Consider the following 19,433-nt stretch of genomic DNA (forward strand, 5'->3'; position numbering starts at 1 on the left):
ATGCGCTTACTGTTCGGTAAGGTGCGGAGCTTACCCCAGAACTCTGTTCCCATTGAAGCTTCACTTACCGTGAAAACAATGCACCTCAGGCTGCTACCACTGCGTGTAAATGCATGCCGAAGTTCTCTACTGCTGGCCTCTTCGGCAGCACGCTGCCGCTCGTCACATCTCCGTGGTGCGGGCCGCCAAAAACACATTCAATAAAGCAAAACATTTCCTATAACGTCACTACTAGCATGCGTGTTTGTTCTCATAAAAGGCAAGAGGGCTAGTCATACCTCCCCATGCCCGTAAAGTCTGCTGCCGCGCATCCCGTGTGCATTCTCGCAGCGAAATGAGAGTGCACATATTTATGTTCAGAGAAGCTGGCCAAAGTAGTGGTGGCGAAGGGGGGAAGGCCTCACAGTCAAACATGCGGAGTTGTCTATGAACTCCATTCAACCCTAGAGCCCGGTACCACGACGGCATGACTTATGCAATCGTGTCATGATTGGATCTGTTGGTCGGATCACTACGGCGCGCGCACATGCGCGCAGCGCGGCGTGATTGTGCGCCGAAAGCGAGAAATGTAAGCAAGAAAGCAGAATCTGCGCCGACAAGAAGGCGGAGTAGCGCCAGCTTCCGTCGTCACTGAGTTTCAGAAACAATGACATCAGGGTCTCTGCGCATTCCTTCCTTGCTCTATGGTAATGCCGGAAGTTCGCGTTACTTCGCCATTTTGTCGAGGCAGTTTCTCTCCTCTTATTTACATTTTTCGCCTTCGCCGTGGATCTGCTTCAGGCTACGCGGACATGCGCGCCACGCGGACATGCGCGCCATTCCATCAACGAATCCAATCACGATGTACCATCGTCATGTCGGTAGAGCATTGTGCTCTAGTGTTGGAAGACGTTGAAAGCGAACTTCGCAAATTAAACCATGAGGCCGGTCGCTGCTACTTTTGGCGCCTTTTGTGAAAATAGATCTACGCACTCTCACTGTGCTACGAGAATCCGCAGACGATGACCGGCAGCACACTTTACACACGTACATCAGAATCCATCGACCTATGACAAGCCCACCAGTAGTTTAGGTTAAGAAGCACGCGTGTGAGTCGTGCCTTGAGGCATTGTTTCGCATTATTGAACAAGTTCCAGGTGGTCGCACAACGCTGCGATATAAAGAGTTACAGCGCTCGCCGACGAGAGAACTCGGTTAGATGCATGACTGCGCCTTGAGGCGCATTCTTCTCACAGTAAGTGAAGCTTCATGAAACAAAAAAGACGCAGTTTGGCCCGAATGGCGAAGCATCGATTGCGATAGCAAATTAGTAGACAGCTCTACGAAATCAGGATACTAGTCTATAAACACGTTCTCCTAAAATCTTATAAAACTATCTCACTAACTGAATTAGCAAGCATGGTGTCAGAGCGCACAAGCAAACATGAACACATTCCATTGGATGAGTGCGGACACTCCTTGTCAAAGCGCTGTTCGGAGCAAGCGCGGCAGAAGCAGGGAGCGAAGTCACTTACGTGTGGTCTATCACTTCAACTCAAGAGCGGCGACACAACAGCTTGCACAAAGGTGTGAGCCGTCTGCAGATCACCTCCAAGACACGACAAACGCAACCGCGCGAGAATAACAACTTTATTGAATCACAAATCTGAGCGGTGCCGTTCAAAGTAAGCACTGGTTCGCAGAGCGAAAGCCGCGCTGTCTCCCCGTTTTCCTTCATACATCGTGCTGGAGGGAGCCGCGATCTTCAGTTCTCCTTGCACCCGGACGCGAAATGCGCAGTTGCTGCCAAACCACCACGCCGCCCCCCCCCCCCACTTCCATCTCCCCACAGCCGTTCACTCGACAGAAGACCGCGTTTCATCATCATCAGCCTGGTTACGCCCATTGCAGGGCAAAGACCTCTGCCATACTTCTCCAACTACACCGGTCATGTACTAATCATGGCCATGTTGTCCCTGCAAACTTAAACTCTTCCGCCCTCCTAATTATCTGCCGCCCCCTGCTACGCTTCCCTACCCTTGGAATCCAGTCCGTAACCCTTAATGACCATCGTTTATCTGCCCTCCTCATTACATGTCCTGCCCAAGCCCATGTCTTTTTCTTGATTTCGACTAAGATGTCATTAACTCGCGTTTGTTCCCCCGCCCAATCTGCTCTTTTCTTATCCCTTAACATTACACCCATCATTCTTCTTTACATAGCTCGTTGCGTCGTCCTCAATTTAAGTAGAACCCTTTTCGTAAGCCTCCTGGTTTCTGCCCTTTACGTGACTACTGGTAAAATACAGCTGTTATACACTATTCTCTGGAGGTATAATGGCAACCATCTGTTCGTGATCTCAGAATGCCTGCCAAACGCACGCCAGCCCATTCTTATTCTTCTGATTATTTCAGTCCCTTGATCCGGATCCGCGGTCACTACCTGCCTTAAGTAGATGTATTCCCTTATCACTTCCAGTGCCTCGCTACCTATTTTAAATTGCTGTTCTCTTCCTAGACTGTTAAACATTACTTTAGTTTCCTGCAGATAAATTTTTAGACCCACTCTTCTGCTTTGCCTCTCCAGGTCAGTGAGCATGCATTGGAATTGGTCCCCTGAGTTACTAAGCAAGTCAATATCATCAGCGAATCGAAAGTTACTAAGGTATTCTCGGTTACCTTTTATCCCCAATTCTTCCCAATCCAGGGCTCTGAATACTTCCTGTAAACACGCTGTGAATAGCATGTTTACAGGAGGTACTCAGAGCAAACAGTGCGTTTGCGCTCCGCTTTCTTCCTTTGCGTGCACCAGATTCAGCCGAGATCATCGGCTTCCCTCGCGTGGTTTGACTCCCACATACAGCATACGGCGCGCGGCGATAGTGTCATCGCCCTTGGATTTAATGTGGAGAATCAGGGCAACGGCGACGGCAAAAAATGCGCCTGGAGCACCCGATAAAATCTGTTGTAGCTCACGCGCAGTGGCCAACAGTATATACACGTAGATGCGTGCTTCTAGCCCGTTGGCAGGGCTCGCTACGTGCGATCGACCATGGGCCGTTTTATCTGCGCGCAGACGTAGTTTTCTGTCGAGTCTTAATCACCCTTACAGCGCATCCGCCTACGTTCTGTTCACTGCCACTCTATGGCGCATTGATGTATGCGGTAAGCAGGGTTAGCGCCTTTTGTGCTTACAGCATCTGCTTCTCGATCATCCTTGCGTGCCACGAGTGCATCGCCAGCTGTCAAAAGCGGGAACGCTGCACAACTGTCACTGACCTGCAAACCATTTATCGTACGTTCTGAAGCACAGCGGTTTCAGTTTGTGATGGCACGTTAGCACTGTATCCACCGAAGACAGCAAGAATACTAGCAGATCGTCCCTCGACAGTAGCGCGGTACGTGGTGTACAGCGTTGTATGAGCGCTCGTTTCACGCTTTTTGCTTCTTCGAATGTCACCTGGCCAGAAGAACAGCCGGCAAAGCACGGTCTAGCTAACACGGCTGCACAAGCCACGGGGACTAACCCGAACTTAGACATACGGTGACTTTACCATGGTACGAGATCTACGGAGAAGCACACACAAGAGTCTAAGCCATCGTAACAAACCATCATTGTGCCCCGCAAGATGGCCGATACAACAAAAAATACCACGTGACCTTCTCCACAGTACTCTTCTAGTGTGGACACTTGGTAGGGCCTCTCGTCAGTTCCGTCCTCCGTGAGTCTCGCGCACCCTTGGTTGTTGAGCTCTGACGACGCGGCGGGAAAGCAACGTGAACGACCCGGGATTTCGGCAGCAGGAACCTTCCGGTTGTTCAATACGCCGAATGCTCCAGTGTGAAGGTGGCAAGAAAGGGAGTGCACTCAGAGTTCCAGGCAGCAAAATAGGCAGGTTAATTATTTTTGTAGTAATAATAAAGAAATAATAAAGTAATAAAGTAATAATAATAAAAGCGCAAGAATGTCCCGACTGATAACTCTTAGTTAAATTTACAAGTTGTTGCACAGCAGAATGGTGAGTGCTAGGTATTGCATACAATCCAAAATTGTGACTATGTTTTGGCCGTACTAGTTACTGTCAATTTAAGCTTATTTTCTTCATTAGTTCATGCACACGGGGTGCGTGCACAAATAAAAGTGAAGTCAGTTTTCAAGTCCCTCTGTCGGTGTCATTCAAACCCACCCTAATCGTTCACGTTCTTAATAGATGTGACTGCCGTCATTAAACGCCTAGTTATGTTCCCCTTAGGACACAAAACCTTCATATGTTTCAAAGCACACTTGCACATAAGGTGAAATAAGCTGCAACATCAAACAAGCTAAATAACTGTTCGCGTAGCAGCCATAGTGTTGAACCCTAGATGAATTTAAACATTTGCCCCAAGCAGCTTATAATCACGATACCGCTGCCACTTCAAGCTTTGAAGTCACACGTCTTTCTGTGTTATTTTGTTGACAAAAGCTAACCAGCATACTGAATTCTCCCAGCAAACTTATGGCAACCGGTGTGACAGGCCGACCTTTTCTGAACATGTAGGCTTCTATGAAAGTCTCCCTACCAGTTTACAGATACCATGATTTATATACACTGAGCAGCACGCTCCAAAAACAAAGTGCAGTTTGCAAACGTCAGGATGATGCGACAATGAACACTTGTGAAGCTTCAGGAAGAGTCATATTAACCGTCCACATTAAAATAAACAAATTATGAAATCAAAATTTTTGACACTTACACTTATAAAAAACAGGCTTGTGTTTTTCCTCTCAATGTCGCATATCTCGAGCTAGGCATTATAATGGTTGCAGAAATCACTCGATCAGAAGAGGTTCGAAAAACAGTTTCCTGTGTGCTGACACCTCAGCTTCATTCTGCACTGACTTCATTTGGCTGTTACTTAACAAATCGAGTACTCGGCTGCTCCTCGCTCGAATAGTCATTTTCCCATTGGCTTCGTTGCGTGATAACTTTGTCTGCACCTTGGCAGCACTCACTTGTGTGACGTAAGTACGAAGGTAGTCTGCGCGCATTTCTTGATCTCCGCAATGGCTCGGAAGATCTTGTTTCTGGACACGACGTCCACCCCCGCATACGGCTCGTCCAAAAACACGAATGGCTGCAGTCCCAGAAGAGCGGCTCCGATGGACAACTTTCGGCGGTTGCCTCCGCTGGGGAATGGAGAAAAACATTTACTTAAATTATGGGGTTTTACGTGCCAGAACCACTTTCTGATTATGAGGCACGCCGTAGTGGAGGATTCCGGAAATTTCGACCACCTGGGGTTCTTTAACGTGCACCTAAAGCTAAGCACACAGGTGTTTTCGCATTTCACCTCTATCGAAATTGCGCCGCTGTGGCAGGGGTTCGATCCCGCGACCACGTGCATTAGCAGCCCAACACCATAGCCACTAATCAACCACAACGGGTTCGGAATGGAGAGCAATCGCATTGTTACATTGGGAATATTGCCGATTGCAAGACTGCCATTAAGTAGAGCGGCACCAACCACTATGCATTACTGAAAAAGTGTAGAGGCGGAGGTGATGTTGGGGGCCCTTGTAAGGGGCACCGGGTTCACTCGCGCATTTACAGAGGGGGTGATGTGCTCACCTACCTCAGAAGCAGTGTGCGTGTGCCTAGCTAAGCTGGGTATCGATAAAATTTTGATTGGTTATTATGAGCTAATGAGAGAATTTCCCTACTTCTGCTTAACAATTTCAAATTAGTCAATAAGGATGCCTCGGCATTGGACAGATTACAGATACTTTTTTGTCAACTTCAGCAACGGAAATAATTATTCAGACTATGTCACTGTGTTTGCATCCATTTGGAACGATTTACAATGCTGTCGTATTGTACTTTGCTTATTAAGCACAGAGTCATGTGCTCTTTCTGCCTCTATGCTACCGCCATTCTTGAGGTGCACCATGTACGCTTACCTTGTGGCTAAGTGCTGGGTCTGCGCCCGAAATAACAGGTGAACCACTGCGCCGTGTTTATGCCTCTTCAACTGCCTCCTTGTAACTTACATGGGTTATGATTGAAGATAGTTGGTTTTTCATTTTAGATTTAGTAAAGCAATGAAGGGGGCCAGTTGGTGAACGTTAATGGTTACTTTGCGCTCAGTTTTACACAGAAGATATTAAGGAAGAACAGGACGTTGATGGAGGAACCAAGCACCAACCAACCTACCAACCAAGTTGTAGGTTGGTAGTTTGCGCTACGTCCGTCATCGTCCTGTTCTTCCTTAATATCGTCTGTGTAAAACTGAGCGCAATATATCCATGTTCATTTTAGATTGTGTGGTACAGCGTGAATTAGGGACAAGGGACGCAAGAAAGCGCATGTCGTCGCTTTTCTTGTGTCCCTTGGCCCTGATTCGCGCTGTACGACGCAATATAAAATGTGTCCTGGTACCGCGATGCCGCCTCTATTTGTCAGTGTTCTGGCAGAACCACCATGAGTTACCAAACCGTTTGTGATGTTTCTAATTTACAGGCTCCCCAATCGGCCCAAATTTCATTTCAACGCGGCACCGCATCCGTCAAATATTTTAAACAAGCTTTTATGGCTAATGACAAACAGGGTACAGAAAGTGAAGACGAACGAAGGCATACACATAAACACAAGCGCTGTGTGCGCCTTCCTTGTCTTCGTTTTCACGCGACAGCGTTAAGGAGCTCGTGTCGCAGAAAAGCCGGTGTCGTCGGCGTTGGTGTCGGTGGCGTTGGCCATGAGCGAAAAATCGCGGAAAGCAATTCATAAAAAAACAACTTGCAAGATGGGCTGGGTGGGAATAGAACCAGGGAGACGGAGACGCTACCACCCAGCCATGAGTTCGTTGGTTCAAAGCGGGACAAAAGCGCCTCTAGTGAACGCGGTGTTGCCTTAAAAACGAGACGTAGAAAGTTGTACTGCGGCGTATATCGGTATGAGCGTGTAAATTACAGAAGTCGCACTTAAACGCGTAGTGAAGTACGTTTCCGTGCCATTTCTTCTGCGCTAGCCTCATACACAGAGCCTTCTTGCGGCAAACACAGAAGACCCCCTCCTCCTAATGTACGGCGCTGCCCCGAAAGGTGGCGCGCCACTCACCCGTTTCTCGCCTTCGTCTCGTTTCAGCGTATTGGGGTCGTGCGGGGACCGGTGCGAGGCGCGTCGCGGCCCGGCTGTCCGTGCCGATGACGACGTTTGGCTCGCGTAGATCATTTCTCCCTCCGATACACCGAGTTCTTTGGTTCGTTCCGTTTGCTCAGGCACACGTTTCGTTGCCGCGCCGAACGCTGCGTTGCTCGGCGCTCACCGCGTGATTTATGGTTGCAAAGTCCGATTCAGGGCGCCTCGTAACTGATCGCTGCGCCGTAGCGCATTGTCTTACACCCTTTTCCGGATCGATGCCAACGCTGTTGCGTTCCACTCTTGAAGGCGAAGCTTAAGCGTCCTATTATTTCAGTGCATTGTTTGTTATTATTCGCGAAACGACCCAAGCTTGCCTGGTGTTCTAATCCGCTCACTTAAGCTTTATTCTTACACGCAAGCTTAACTGGCCAGCTCTTCAAATCAACGGTGTTTTTCTGAAACAAAGGAAACGAACGGCGAAAGCACCAGGAAGTCAAGAAAATCCCGCGCCTGGGTAGTACGAAGGAGCGCGCTAAGCTCGTGGTAAAGTACCGCCACCTAGAGAAACGCGCAGGTAACGTTCAGCGAAGTACAGATCTAGAAACGAGGCCAAGTGGAAGGTAGGGGATGCGCGCTGGGTAGACGAATTCCTCTGGCAGTTATAGTGGTTTTCTTTTCGTTGCATACGTGGTGGGTTTGTCTCGTGCTAACGTCGTCCTCGCGTGCCGTACACTGTGTGTTGGAGTGAAAGCGTGCGATAGTGAGGCGAAGGTGGCGGCAATATCTCGCGGGCGCGCTGGGAGGAATCGGGCTGTATTCCGTCGCGAGCATTGCGCTGTGACACCGGGTTGAAGGAACCGAGGGCGTTGTACTTCGGCCATGCGCGGTCACGGGCGCTTTATGTTGAAAACGATCTCCTTTGGAAGCCCACGTCTACGGCCCATAGCTTTGCGTGTGCTGTGTTCTCACCGATGTGTTTGCGTTGAAGCGATAGAAGCACGAAGGTCACTTCGCTCGCTGCTGCTACGGCGATTCCACAACGCCACCGTTTTGACAGCCGGTGTGCGCGGTGAATGTTTACAACGGGGGCGTTCTACTGCGGCGGCTGCTGCGTCTGTCGCGGCTGCGCCAGCCCTGTATTGAACACAATTTGTGATGCTGACCGTATAGGCGGCAAGGCGCACCAATGACCGATAGCATCGCGTGTGCCACAGCACCCATACGCTTGCGCGTCACCCGCGTTCGCGAAGTGAAACATCACTTCTGGCGATAAGGCAGAACGCAACCGCTGTCTGGCACTTGGCTGATAAATTATAAAATATTTTCTACTCTTTCACGAATTTCGCTATCCGATCGTTCATAATAATAGGACGCAACAAATTGTCGATGTCAGTGCCAATAGTCCAACCTTTTGAAGAAATCAAATGTGCCCTACTTGTCAATAGTGAATAGTCCCTATTCTAAATAGCACTGTATTCGAGTAGTTTTTGATTTCAAAACGCCAACTTCCTACAACAAAAGGGAACATTGGCGCAGAAATGCGATACAATTTGTTCACGCGGGCATGCTATGTGCCTAAAAAGTGCAAAGCTATGTCTTTTGTGATCTGCGGAAATTGTCGTCTACGCGAACAAACTGTCATTTAAACCTAATGTTCCACACGCGTATTAAATAAAGCTTCGTTACAGAAATACACTAGCCTAGCGAATACTAGGACGTGAGTATCGTTCAGTATTCGTTCAGAGTTCGACCAGTATTTGATTCTACTCGTCTCGGCACCATTCGATTCACATTCAATTCTTTTTTGAAGATTAATACTCACACACACCTGATTGTAAGAATGCTGGCTACATAAATTAAATCGGCGCCCGCCAACCTGTACACGCCGCACTCCTTCGAGGCGTGCTCGTCGAGGTCAACGACCGATATGACGCTGTCCACCATGGGCTTCAATTCGCTTTCAGGGATGCCTCGCAGTCGGCCGACCAGGTACAGGTACTCGTACGCGTTCAGCCTGTCCAGTAGGCCTCCGAGCTGGAAGCAGTAGCTGATCTGCGACTGCCACTGCGTGGCATGGGGACAGGGGAAATGAAATTTATTTCCTCCTCAACGCCATGCAAATTAGATGGGTGAGTAGACAAAAAAGAATACAAAGAATTGTAAACAGGCCAAGATACGTCACAAACGAGTTCTAATCTGACACATGATGTGGATGCGTCCCCAAGACAGCGAAGTTGTGCAGACAGCTCGTACGTGACGGCATGATTACAACTTACCACACTGTGCTGTTCCTGCAGCATGGCGGCTGCAATGACGTCAGTGCATCATATTCACTACCAAGAGTAATCGGGGGGGGGGGGGGGAGTGAGTATTCTTTAAGAGTGCACCTAGTGGACTGTCCTTTTAGGCCGCTGCTGATTGGACGCAGCTGTACGAGAGAGGAGGAGACGAGCAGCCCTAGCCAATTAGCAGTGGTCCAAGTGGACAGTCCACCTAGTCGACTCTCACAGAATACCCCCGCCGCCTGCTTCAATGTCGTAAAGACGCTGTCAGAATGCGGGCTTCTGTGCCAGATACACGGCCGAACCGGCAGAACGACCGCAGTAGACGCTAACAGACGCAGCTTCGCACCGTGCTGGTGGGAACAACATGGCGGCTAGGACGACGTCAGCGCAAACCATGGAGGCCTGGTGCTCATAGGATGTAAAGGTTTTGTTTGCTCACTCACGGTCTCGCTAGATCGAATCACGCCATGATCGCGCTTGATCGCAGCAGCATGCGCTCGAACGCAGTCATGGCGTGCTGATCTCCGTGACGGCTCACACGCAGAATACGTTGCAGGAACACAGGTACCAAAGGTGACATGGGGCCGAATACTCGGAGTCATCATAAATCACAACATCAATGCAAACTCTAGCTTTACAGAATATAAAGAAATTACCGAAATTTCACGTACCTGATACGACGCATAATTAACAAAAAAAAACGGACGTAGACAAAGGAAAGAAACACAACACATGAGTGCACTCGTGTTATAGTAAAGCTCTCTACACCGCCGCGTTCCTAATGCTAACATAAACGCAAATTAGAAAACTCAAATCTTCCCTCAACATCCTTGACAAGGCCGTCCTAGGTCTACCAATATGCACCTCAAATCAGCGCCTTCAACACACGGACGGGCCCCTTTCCCACTCTCACCGAACTCACAGAACAATACCGAGGCAGACAAGTAGCGTGCTTGTCTTCTAAGGAACAAGGATGCAGCATCCTGATACCTGTAGGGATAGCCCTGGTCAGTCCAGCTGACACTAGTTAATCAAAGCCCTCAGCCACAACGCAACTTTGCATTTACACACCTACCGGCCAATATGGCGCCACACCTACATGTCTGGTTGACGTCAAGCACAAACAAAACTTCATCACAGAGACCGGAAATGTATCACGATATAGACGGACACCACACGCTCTAAAATGGGGTCGTACGCGTATGCAATATATTGCTACGGCACAATATGTGCGATCACGAAAGGCCAGCAGTGTGAAGACGACGACGACGATTAGATGCTAGCGCGGGCTGTTGCCTCTTGGCCTAGCGCAGCGTATTTTCCTTGTAAATATATCTGTACATAGCTTTTCGTCTGCGTCATCCTACGTAACATATCTGGTGGAGGTGGACGTTCCCTGTACCTCGTCACGGAGCTTCGCAGTGGACGGTACGTCGAGCCTTCCTTCATTGCTCCCGGCGACGACAACCCGACTCCGCCGGCTCCGACACCTGCTGCCCCTTCGACGACCTACATCACTCTCCCCGCTACCCGTGATCCTGGCGTATTCTCGGGCCACGATGTGAAAGACGTCGATGACTGGATCAGCCTCTATGAACACGTCAGCCGCAATAACCGGTGAGACCCTACTATTATGCTCGCCAACGTAGTCTTTTACCTCGGTGGCACACCTCGAGTTTGGTATCGCACGCACGAAGATGAGCTCACCAGTTGGGATTCACTTAAGACACAGCTTCGAGACTTGTTCGGCAACCCCTACGGTCAAAAACTTGCCGCGCAGAAGGCGCTTTCCGGCCGTGTGCAGACGTCAACAGAGCCCTATGTCACGTACATTCAGGACGTCTTGGCTCTGTGCCGCAAAGTTGACACCCACATGACTGAGTCAGACAAGGTTTCCCACATCCTCAAAGGCATTGCCGATGACTCCTTCAACTTGCTCGTTTGCAACAACGTAGCCACGGTGGATGCTGTTATAAAAGAGTGCCGCCGCCTGCAACTCGCCAAAAGCCGACGTATTGACCAGCAGTTTGCCCGTCTGCCCAACACCCCAGCGACATCTTCCTGTGCCGACGCTCCTCGTCCCAACAACACTGCCGATGTTACCAGGATCGTCCGGCATGAGATCGAGGCCGCCTATCCGGCTGCCTTCGACTCCAGTCCCACCAACACATCTGCAGTCACGGTCTCACTGATCCAGGCAGTTGTCCGCCAGGAGTTTGAAAACATGGGTCTTCACACCATCTGCTCGGCCCATCGCCCTGATACCCGCCCGGCCCCTCGCCCTGATACCCGCCCGGCTTCTTCGATTTCGCCCCGTCCCGCATCTTCTTACCCACCCCGTTTCCGCAACCCATCTGAGTGGCGCACTGCTGACGACAAGCCTATTTGTTTCCACTGCCATCGCATCGGGCACATTTATCGGCACTGTCATAGTCGCTGGAGTTCCCCGATCCGGTCTACTTATACTGCCTACTCTCACCCCTCAGGTGGCCCTTCTCGTCCCTATGCCGCACGCTCCGATAATGCCGCCACTGATTTTCCTGCAACGAACCGCCCCTATTCTCGTTCGCCTTCGCCCTAACGACGCCAATCTCGCTCTCCCCAGCCCCGTCGCCCCTATTCGCCGACTCTCTTCGGGCGCCGCTCCCAGCCGGAAAACTAGACGATGCAGCGCCTCGAGGTGACGCTGCATTGCTCCCTACGCCGCCAAATCCTCTACTGACTTTGCCCACTCATCTGAACCTTCTTGACGTGCACGTCGACGTTGTTTCCGTGTCTGCTCTCATAGACACTGGGGCGCATTTGTCCGTAATGAGCGCTGACCTTCGTAACTGGCTCAAGAAAATTATCACGCCCGCCACGACGCCTGTTGTCCGTGTCGCCGATGGCGGAACAGCCCCCGTAATTGGTATGTGTACCGCCCGCGTCTCCTTCGCCGATCGCTCAACAATCGTGCTATTCAGTCATCGCCCACTGTCCCCACGACATCATCCTCGGCTTAGACTTCCTCTCCGCACATTCTGCTCTCATCGATTGTTCCGCCAGTACTCTCCGCCTTGACCTGCCTGTTCTGGATCCTACTGCACCACACCCCAGTCGCCTCAGTTCCGCCGACTTCGTTCGCTTGCCACCTTCGGCACTGACCTACGTTGACCTAGTGTCATCCCAACCAGTCCCCGACGGTCACTACATCGCGGCTCCTATGCAAGACGTCCTCCTTACACACGGGATCACAGTACCCCATACAGTTTTATCTATTACGGCGAATTGCGGCTGCCTGCCAGTGGTCAACTTTGGCTTGACTACACAAGTGCTGCCACGTGGGATGTCTTTGGCCCAGCTTTGTTCGTTCGAGGATCACTCAGTAGCATCCATTGCAGTAGACGACACTTCATCCGATACTTCTCTACCATCGCAGTCGACAAATTGTTCCATCGCTGACTTACGGAACATAATTGCGCCCGACTTGCCCTCCGAGCACGCTCGTGAGCTCTACCGCGTTCTGTTTTCCTACCACGATATTTTTTACTTTAACGATCGTCCTTTAGCCCAAACTACTGCTGTCAAACATCGCATTAATACCGGCGATGCCCCTCCTATTCATCGCCGCCCGTATCGAGTGTCACCAGCTGAGCGTCAAGTTATTCACGCAGAAGTTCGCAAAATCTTGCCAAGAACATTATTGAACCGTCATGTAGTCCTTGGGCGTCACCGGTTGTGCGGGTAAAAAAGAAGGATGGCTCATGGCGCTTTTGCGTGGATTATCGGCACCTTAACAGGGTTACCAAAAAGGACGTGTACCGCCTACCTCGGATTGATGACGCCCTTGACTGCCTCTACGGTGCTCGCTATTTCTCCTCTATTGACCTTCGCTCCGGCTATTGGCAGATTGCCGTGGACGATCTCGACCGCGAGAAGACTGCCTTTGTGACACCCGACGGTCTTTATCAATTCAAGGTGATGCCATTCGGCCTATGTAACGCTCCTGCCACTTTTGAACGCATGATGGACTCCCTTCTTCACGGTTTCAAATGGTCCACGTGCTTGTGCTACTTGGACGACGTTATCGTATTCTCCCCAACGTTCGCTACGCACCTCGAGCGCCTCTCAGCAGTCCTGGACGTTTTTCGGCGAGCCGGTCTGCAACTCAACGCATCGAAGTGCCAATTCGGCCGTCGCCAGATTACCGTCCTTGGACATCTCGTTGACGCGAACGGAGTGCAACCGGACCCAGGCAAGATCCATGCTGTTACGCACTTCCCTGTTCCGACGTGTGTCATGGATGTGCGCAGCTTCATCGGCCTTTGTTCGTACTTCCGCCGTTTCGTGAGGAATTTCGCCGCCATAGCACGACCACTAACCGACCTTTTGAAAAAAGACTCTCCTTTCCAGTGGGGCGATAACGAGGCCTCTGCATTCTCTCATCTAATCGACATTCTCACAACGCCTCCCGTTCTGGCCCATTTCGATCCTTCTGCGCCTACCGAAGTCCGTACTGATGCCAGCGGTCACGGAATTGGAGCAGTACTAGCACAACGCCAGCGTGGCCACGACCGTGTTATCGCTTACGCCAGCAGGCTCCTCTCACCCGCGGAGCGCAACTATTCCATCACTGAGCGTGAGTGTCTGGCCCTAGTTTGGGCGGTTGCGAAATTCCGCCCATACTTATATGGCCGATCCTTTTCCGTTGTCACAGACCATTACGCGCTTTGTTGGTTATGCTCATTGAAAGACCCTTCAGGAAGACTTGGTCGCTGGGCCTTGCGCCTCCAAGAATATTCGTTCTCTGTCACCTACAAATCTGGCCGACTACACAAGGACGCTGACTGCCTGTCTCGCTACCCGGTAGACGAGCCTGACGACGCCGACAGTAGTACCGCCGACGGCATTTTCTCTGTGTCTGCCTTCGCTAACATCGCCGATGAGCAGTACCGAGACCTATCGCTGCGAGTACTCATCGAGCGTCTGCGCTCTACACCTACCGACGCATCCGTTCGCCGATATGTCCTCCAGGGCGGCATTCTGTACCGAAGGAGCTTCCTCCCTGATGGCCCTGATCTTCTTCTTGTCGTGCCAAAACATCTACGACAGGCTGTGCTCTTTGAGATGCATGACGCACCCACTGCAGGACATCTTGGGGTAACCCGCACGTACGACCGCGTCCGCCGCCGCTTCTATTGGCCTGGTCTCGCTCGCTCCGTTCGACGCTATGTTGCTGCCTGTGATCCCTGCCAGCGTCGGAAGACACCTCAGGTGCTACCTGCCGGTCATCTCCAGCCGATCACCGTCCCTGTGGAACCGTTCTTTCGTGTTGGATTAGACCTGCTCGGTCCCTTTCCCACGTCATCCTCTGGGAACAAATGGGTAGCCGTCGCGACTGATTACGCCACCCTACACTGCTTCCGAGTCCGATCTTTAGTCGCTCCGGGACGGCGCTTTTGCAGCCGGGGGTAGTGCTACGGCACAATATGTGCGATCACGAAAGGCCAGCAGTGTGAAGACGACGAGGACGATTAGATGCTAGCGCGGGCTGTTGCCTCTTGGCCTAGCGCAGCGTATTTTCCTTGTAAATATATTTGTACATAGCTTTTCGTCTGCGTCATCCTACGTAACAATATTATTACGATGAAGAAGTTGGTCGGTGCCCTTGACACGTGCGAGTGTCAGCCTGACTAGGACCTGGCTCTACCTTACATTACCTTCGCATACAACTCTTCCCGTCTCAAAACTGCTGGCTTTTCCCCGTTTTAGCTCTTGTACGGCCGCAAACCGACGCTACCACTGGACACTGTGCTTCCGTCCGCCACAGCTTAAACTAGCGATTATGCCAATGATGCAATCGCCCATGCTGACCATGCTCGCCATCTGGCGCGCGCTTGTCTACAAGTGTCTCAAGACAAGCAGAAACAACGCTACGGCCTCCGTCACCGTGATGTCCATTTTGTGCCCGGCACCCTCGCGTTGCTTTGGTCATCATCGCGTAAAGTCGGCCTTTGTGAAACACTGCTTACCTGTTACACATGCCCATATCGCGTGATACGCAAAGTGACCGATGCCACCTATGAAATCGTTCTAGCCACGCCCAGTACGTCCTCCGCTGTGACAACCAGTGACATTGTTCACGTTGCTCGACTCAAGCCCTACAACTCTCCATGTGCCTTGGATATTTAACAGCACCGTGACGGTACTTTTGCCACCGGGGGGTAATACTAGGCTATCATTGAGCGATGCTCAAGATACGAGCCACCGCGAGAACGACGAAGAAGTTGGTCGGTGACCTTGGAACGAGCGAGTGTCAGTATGGCTGCCTGGCTCCATTGTAAATAGCGTGTAAATAGCATTTTTCGTCTGTGTCTTTCAACACGTAACAATATAAATCCCGGGAGACAGCACCGATCGCCCCAACAGCTGGGCCGCGTTCAACACTCCCAACGCAGCCACTCCAGAAATTCAGGCGATATGTCATACAAGAGGCTTCTCTACTCACTAAGCTCCAGCCTAGTCATTTATACCGGCTTCAGCCTAGTCATTTCCAGCATGCAACGCCGACTACTGGAAACCCACCTAATAGAGTCCTGTAACCGCAAGCAGAACATTACAATGACACTGAGTTGGGTACCTGGTCATGCTGGGATCGACAGAAATGAGTTGCTTCATCAACGTGCCTGCGAAGTTAACCACAGTGCGCCCATGGTTCCCTGGCCAATACAACGACAGCGGAAGACTCCACCATGTAGAAAGAGCAAATATCTGAACATCACAAGAACGTCAGCGAAAACTGCGTTATTTTATCCCAGCCACACCCTTCACTGAACACGGAAGAAGCACATCTTCGTGAAGTTCATCCTAATCCTCTCCTCAGCCCCTAAAGCTCAGCAACTTCGCATGGCTAGCCCAGCACACTGCCCCAAAAGTCCGCGAATATCAGATACTGAACACAGTGTGCACTTATATAACTTATATAACACTGCCATTACATTCCCTTATTTCTCTTAGCCCCCCCCCCCTCCTTTCAAGGTTATTGGCTTCAATCGAGCTCAGCGCATAAACACGGGCGTCAGCGGCACATGCGCTCTATTTTAGTGTCCGTTAGTGGTGGCTTTAAATAAAGCTTTTTTCCTTCTTTCCTTCCTTTCTTGCAGTACCACGGCGCCAGCTTTCACCCTAGCCTGTTAAATGCGCCCTGCTCTCGGCAGTACCCTCTACCATCGCTTCGAGATCAGTGCCGCTTGTTGCCACATGGTAGTCCGCCTCAGGAATGCTCCGCAGTAGTCACGCTAACATGGTAGCAAACCAAGTGGATGGCGATGGCCAACAGTGCCTCTATGTTCGTAAGGGCTATTTCTTGACTGTACACGGCTCGGATAATTTTTTCCTCTGAGCAAATGTAACAAAAGGCGAACTGCTCAAGAAGGAGGTCAGGATTGTGACGTAAGAAAAGCCTCGGTGTACTGATAATGATGTGTGGTGTTTTATGGCGCAAGGGCCAGGTTTGGCCAAAGAGCGCCGTGACAAGTGCTAGTGTTAACGATGTATTACGGAAGATGTGACTTGGCTGTAAAGTGGCCTAAATATAGTCGCTGTAAAGTGCGTAAAATCTACGTGCTATAAAATTATGGCGATGACTAAGGACGGATACTATGAACATTAAAATCCATCGTAGAAGAATGATGCATTGTTTAAAATATGCGAGATGTTATATTGCTTACAGCACTACTGCCTCGCCAGAGCTCTTGAACCACAAGGACCTAGAGGAATGTGCTATTCAATATAATTATCACAGCGGAATCCTCTGAAGAGAGGAAGCGCCACGGACGCGTGGGGCTAATAACATGCAATACAACGTCTTTCAAAAAACCTGGGACGGCGTTGGTGTCAAAGAGTGGTTCTGGACCAAGTAACTTAACAGGATGAAGGTGGATGTGCTGCCGGTATGCTAAGAGAAAATGTTTCTTTCTTTCACATTCGGCTTCCCGACACTCCAGTAGGACGTGGAGGACGGTCAGCCTCTCCCCGCATCTACCACAGGTTGGAGGCTCGTTGCCGTGAGTAAAACGTTATGTGTGCCAAAAGTGTGTCCTATTCATAGACGGCAGAATAGGACATCTGTCCGGCAGGATTTTGTCACAGGAGGCCAGAAACCTAATTGTGGCTTTATTACATGCAGTTTATTATTTGTGTCCAGGTCCCACAAGCGTTGCCAGTAGTTATGCAGTTTTCTTCTTAAGAAAGGCTTCAGGTCTTGCACAGAGACCGAAGCAGTAGGATTAACTGCATGCATTGAAATTGATGTGGCCATCTGGTCCGCTAGAATGTTACCCTCGATGCCCCTATGTCCAGGCACCCCGCATATAATCGCATGTCGGTTAGATATATATGCTTTGCACAGGACAGAGTAGAGTTCACTAATTACCGGACTTTTGTGGTTACAGAATGACATCAAGGCCTTCACATCACTAAGGGAGTCCGTATATATAATTGATTTCGCGAGTTTTGATTTCTTTATATTATTTACAACCGACAAAAGTGCGTAGGCCTCAGCCGTAAAGATACTGGTTTCCGGATGTAGTACGTCGGATTCCGAGAAGGATGGACCGACCGCTGCATAAGACACCCCGTCGTGTGACTTCGATGCATCTGTGTAGAAGTCCGTGCAGGAATATTTGTACTGGAGTTCCCGGAAATGCATTTGGATTTCCATCTCTGGAGCATGCTTTGTGACTTGCACGAAAGATATATCGCATAGTATGAGCTGCCACTCCCAAGGAGGTAGCAGCTTGGCTGGATACATTAGGCGGAGCTCGAGGAGTGGGACATGCATTTGATCACTAAGCTCCCTCACACGCAGCGAGAAAGGCTGTCTTACGGAGGGACGATTATGAAAGAGTGTAGCATATGTCATATCGTTAATGGTATTAAAACACGGATGTTGAGGATTGGAGTGGACTTTCAGAAAATATGTTTGGTTGATGTATGTTCTCTGCAGATGAAGTGACCACTCATTTGATTCTGCATATAGACTTTCATTGGGACTTGTTCTGAAAGCTCCAGTGGCCAGTCGGATTCCTAGATGGTGGACCGGATCTGGCATCTTTAGCGCGCTGGGGGCTGCAGAATGATAGATCATCGCACCGTAGTCCAGCGGTGATCGAATGAGGCTCTTGTAATGATTCAATAAACATTTCCTGTCCCTGCCCCATGTTGTGTGGGATAACACTTTAAGTAAGTTCGTTGTTTTTAAGCATTTGACCTTGAGGTACTTTATGTGTGCAATAAAAGTTCATTTAGAATCAAGTATGATGTCTAAGAACTTGTGTTCTTTGTTCACAGGAATTCGCTGACCATACATTTCGATACTGGGTTCTGCAATGAGCCCTCTCTTTCTTGTGAAAAGCACACAAGAACTTTTATTGAGGTTCACTTTAAATCCGTTTTCGTCTGCCCACTTGGAAACCTTGTTCAAGTCGTGCTGTACCTGTCTCTCACAAACTGTGAGGTTGCATGATTTGAAGCCTATTTGTATATCGTCTACGTATACAGAATAAAAAAATGGCCGGTGGCAGTGAAGCACGTAGCGTGTTCATCTTAACGATAAAGAGAGTGCAGCTGAGAACGCCTCCCTGGGGTACACCAGTTTCCTGCGTAAAAGGACGTGACAGTGCATTACCGACTTTTACTCGGAAGGTACGATTTGACAAATAGCTTTCAATTGTGTTCAGCATATTTCCACGGAAGCCAATTTCCGACAGGTCTCGCTAGATCCCGTAACGCCATGCTGTGTCATATGCCCTCTCCATATCGAGGAATATCGATAGGAAAAACTGTTTATGTGTAAATGCATCGCGGATATTTCCTTCAATGCGCACAAGATGATCGGTTGTCGACCGCCCTTCTCGGAATCCACACTCATAAGGATCGAGCATATTGTTGAGCTCAAGGAAATGTATAAGTCTCCGATTTATCATTTTTTCAAAAAGCTTACACAGACAATTAGTTAGAGCTATCGGACGGTAACTTGCCACCAAGGAAGGGTCTTTTCCGTGCTTCAG

At 50.0% G+C, this 19,433-nt stretch overlaps 1 protein-coding gene across 1 annotated transcript in view; it reads right to left on the reverse strand.

Moving 5' to 3' along the window:
- The window catches only part of LOC139049599 (phospholipid-transporting ATPase ABCA3-like), a 344,592-nt gene that overhangs the window by 30,702 nt on the left and 294,457 nt on the right, over positions 1-19,433 (reverse strand). Inside the window, exons 8-9 of the mRNA XM_070525181.1 lie at positions 8,976-9,163; positions 4,975-5,148 (exon numbers count right to left, since the gene is read on the reverse strand). Coding sequence (XP_070381282.1) covers positions 4,975-5,148; positions 8,976-9,163 — 362 coding nt within the window. The remainder of the gene's footprint in view (positions 1-4,974; positions 5,149-8,975; positions 9,164-19,433) is intronic.

Source organism: Dermacentor albipictus, chromosome 9, assembly GCF_038994185.2.
Source record: "Dermacentor albipictus isolate Rhodes 1998 colony chromosome 9, USDA_Dalb.pri_finalv2, whole genome shotgun sequence".
Taxonomy (NCBI): Eukaryota; Metazoa; Arthropoda; class Arachnida; order Ixodida; family Ixodidae; genus Dermacentor; species Dermacentor albipictus.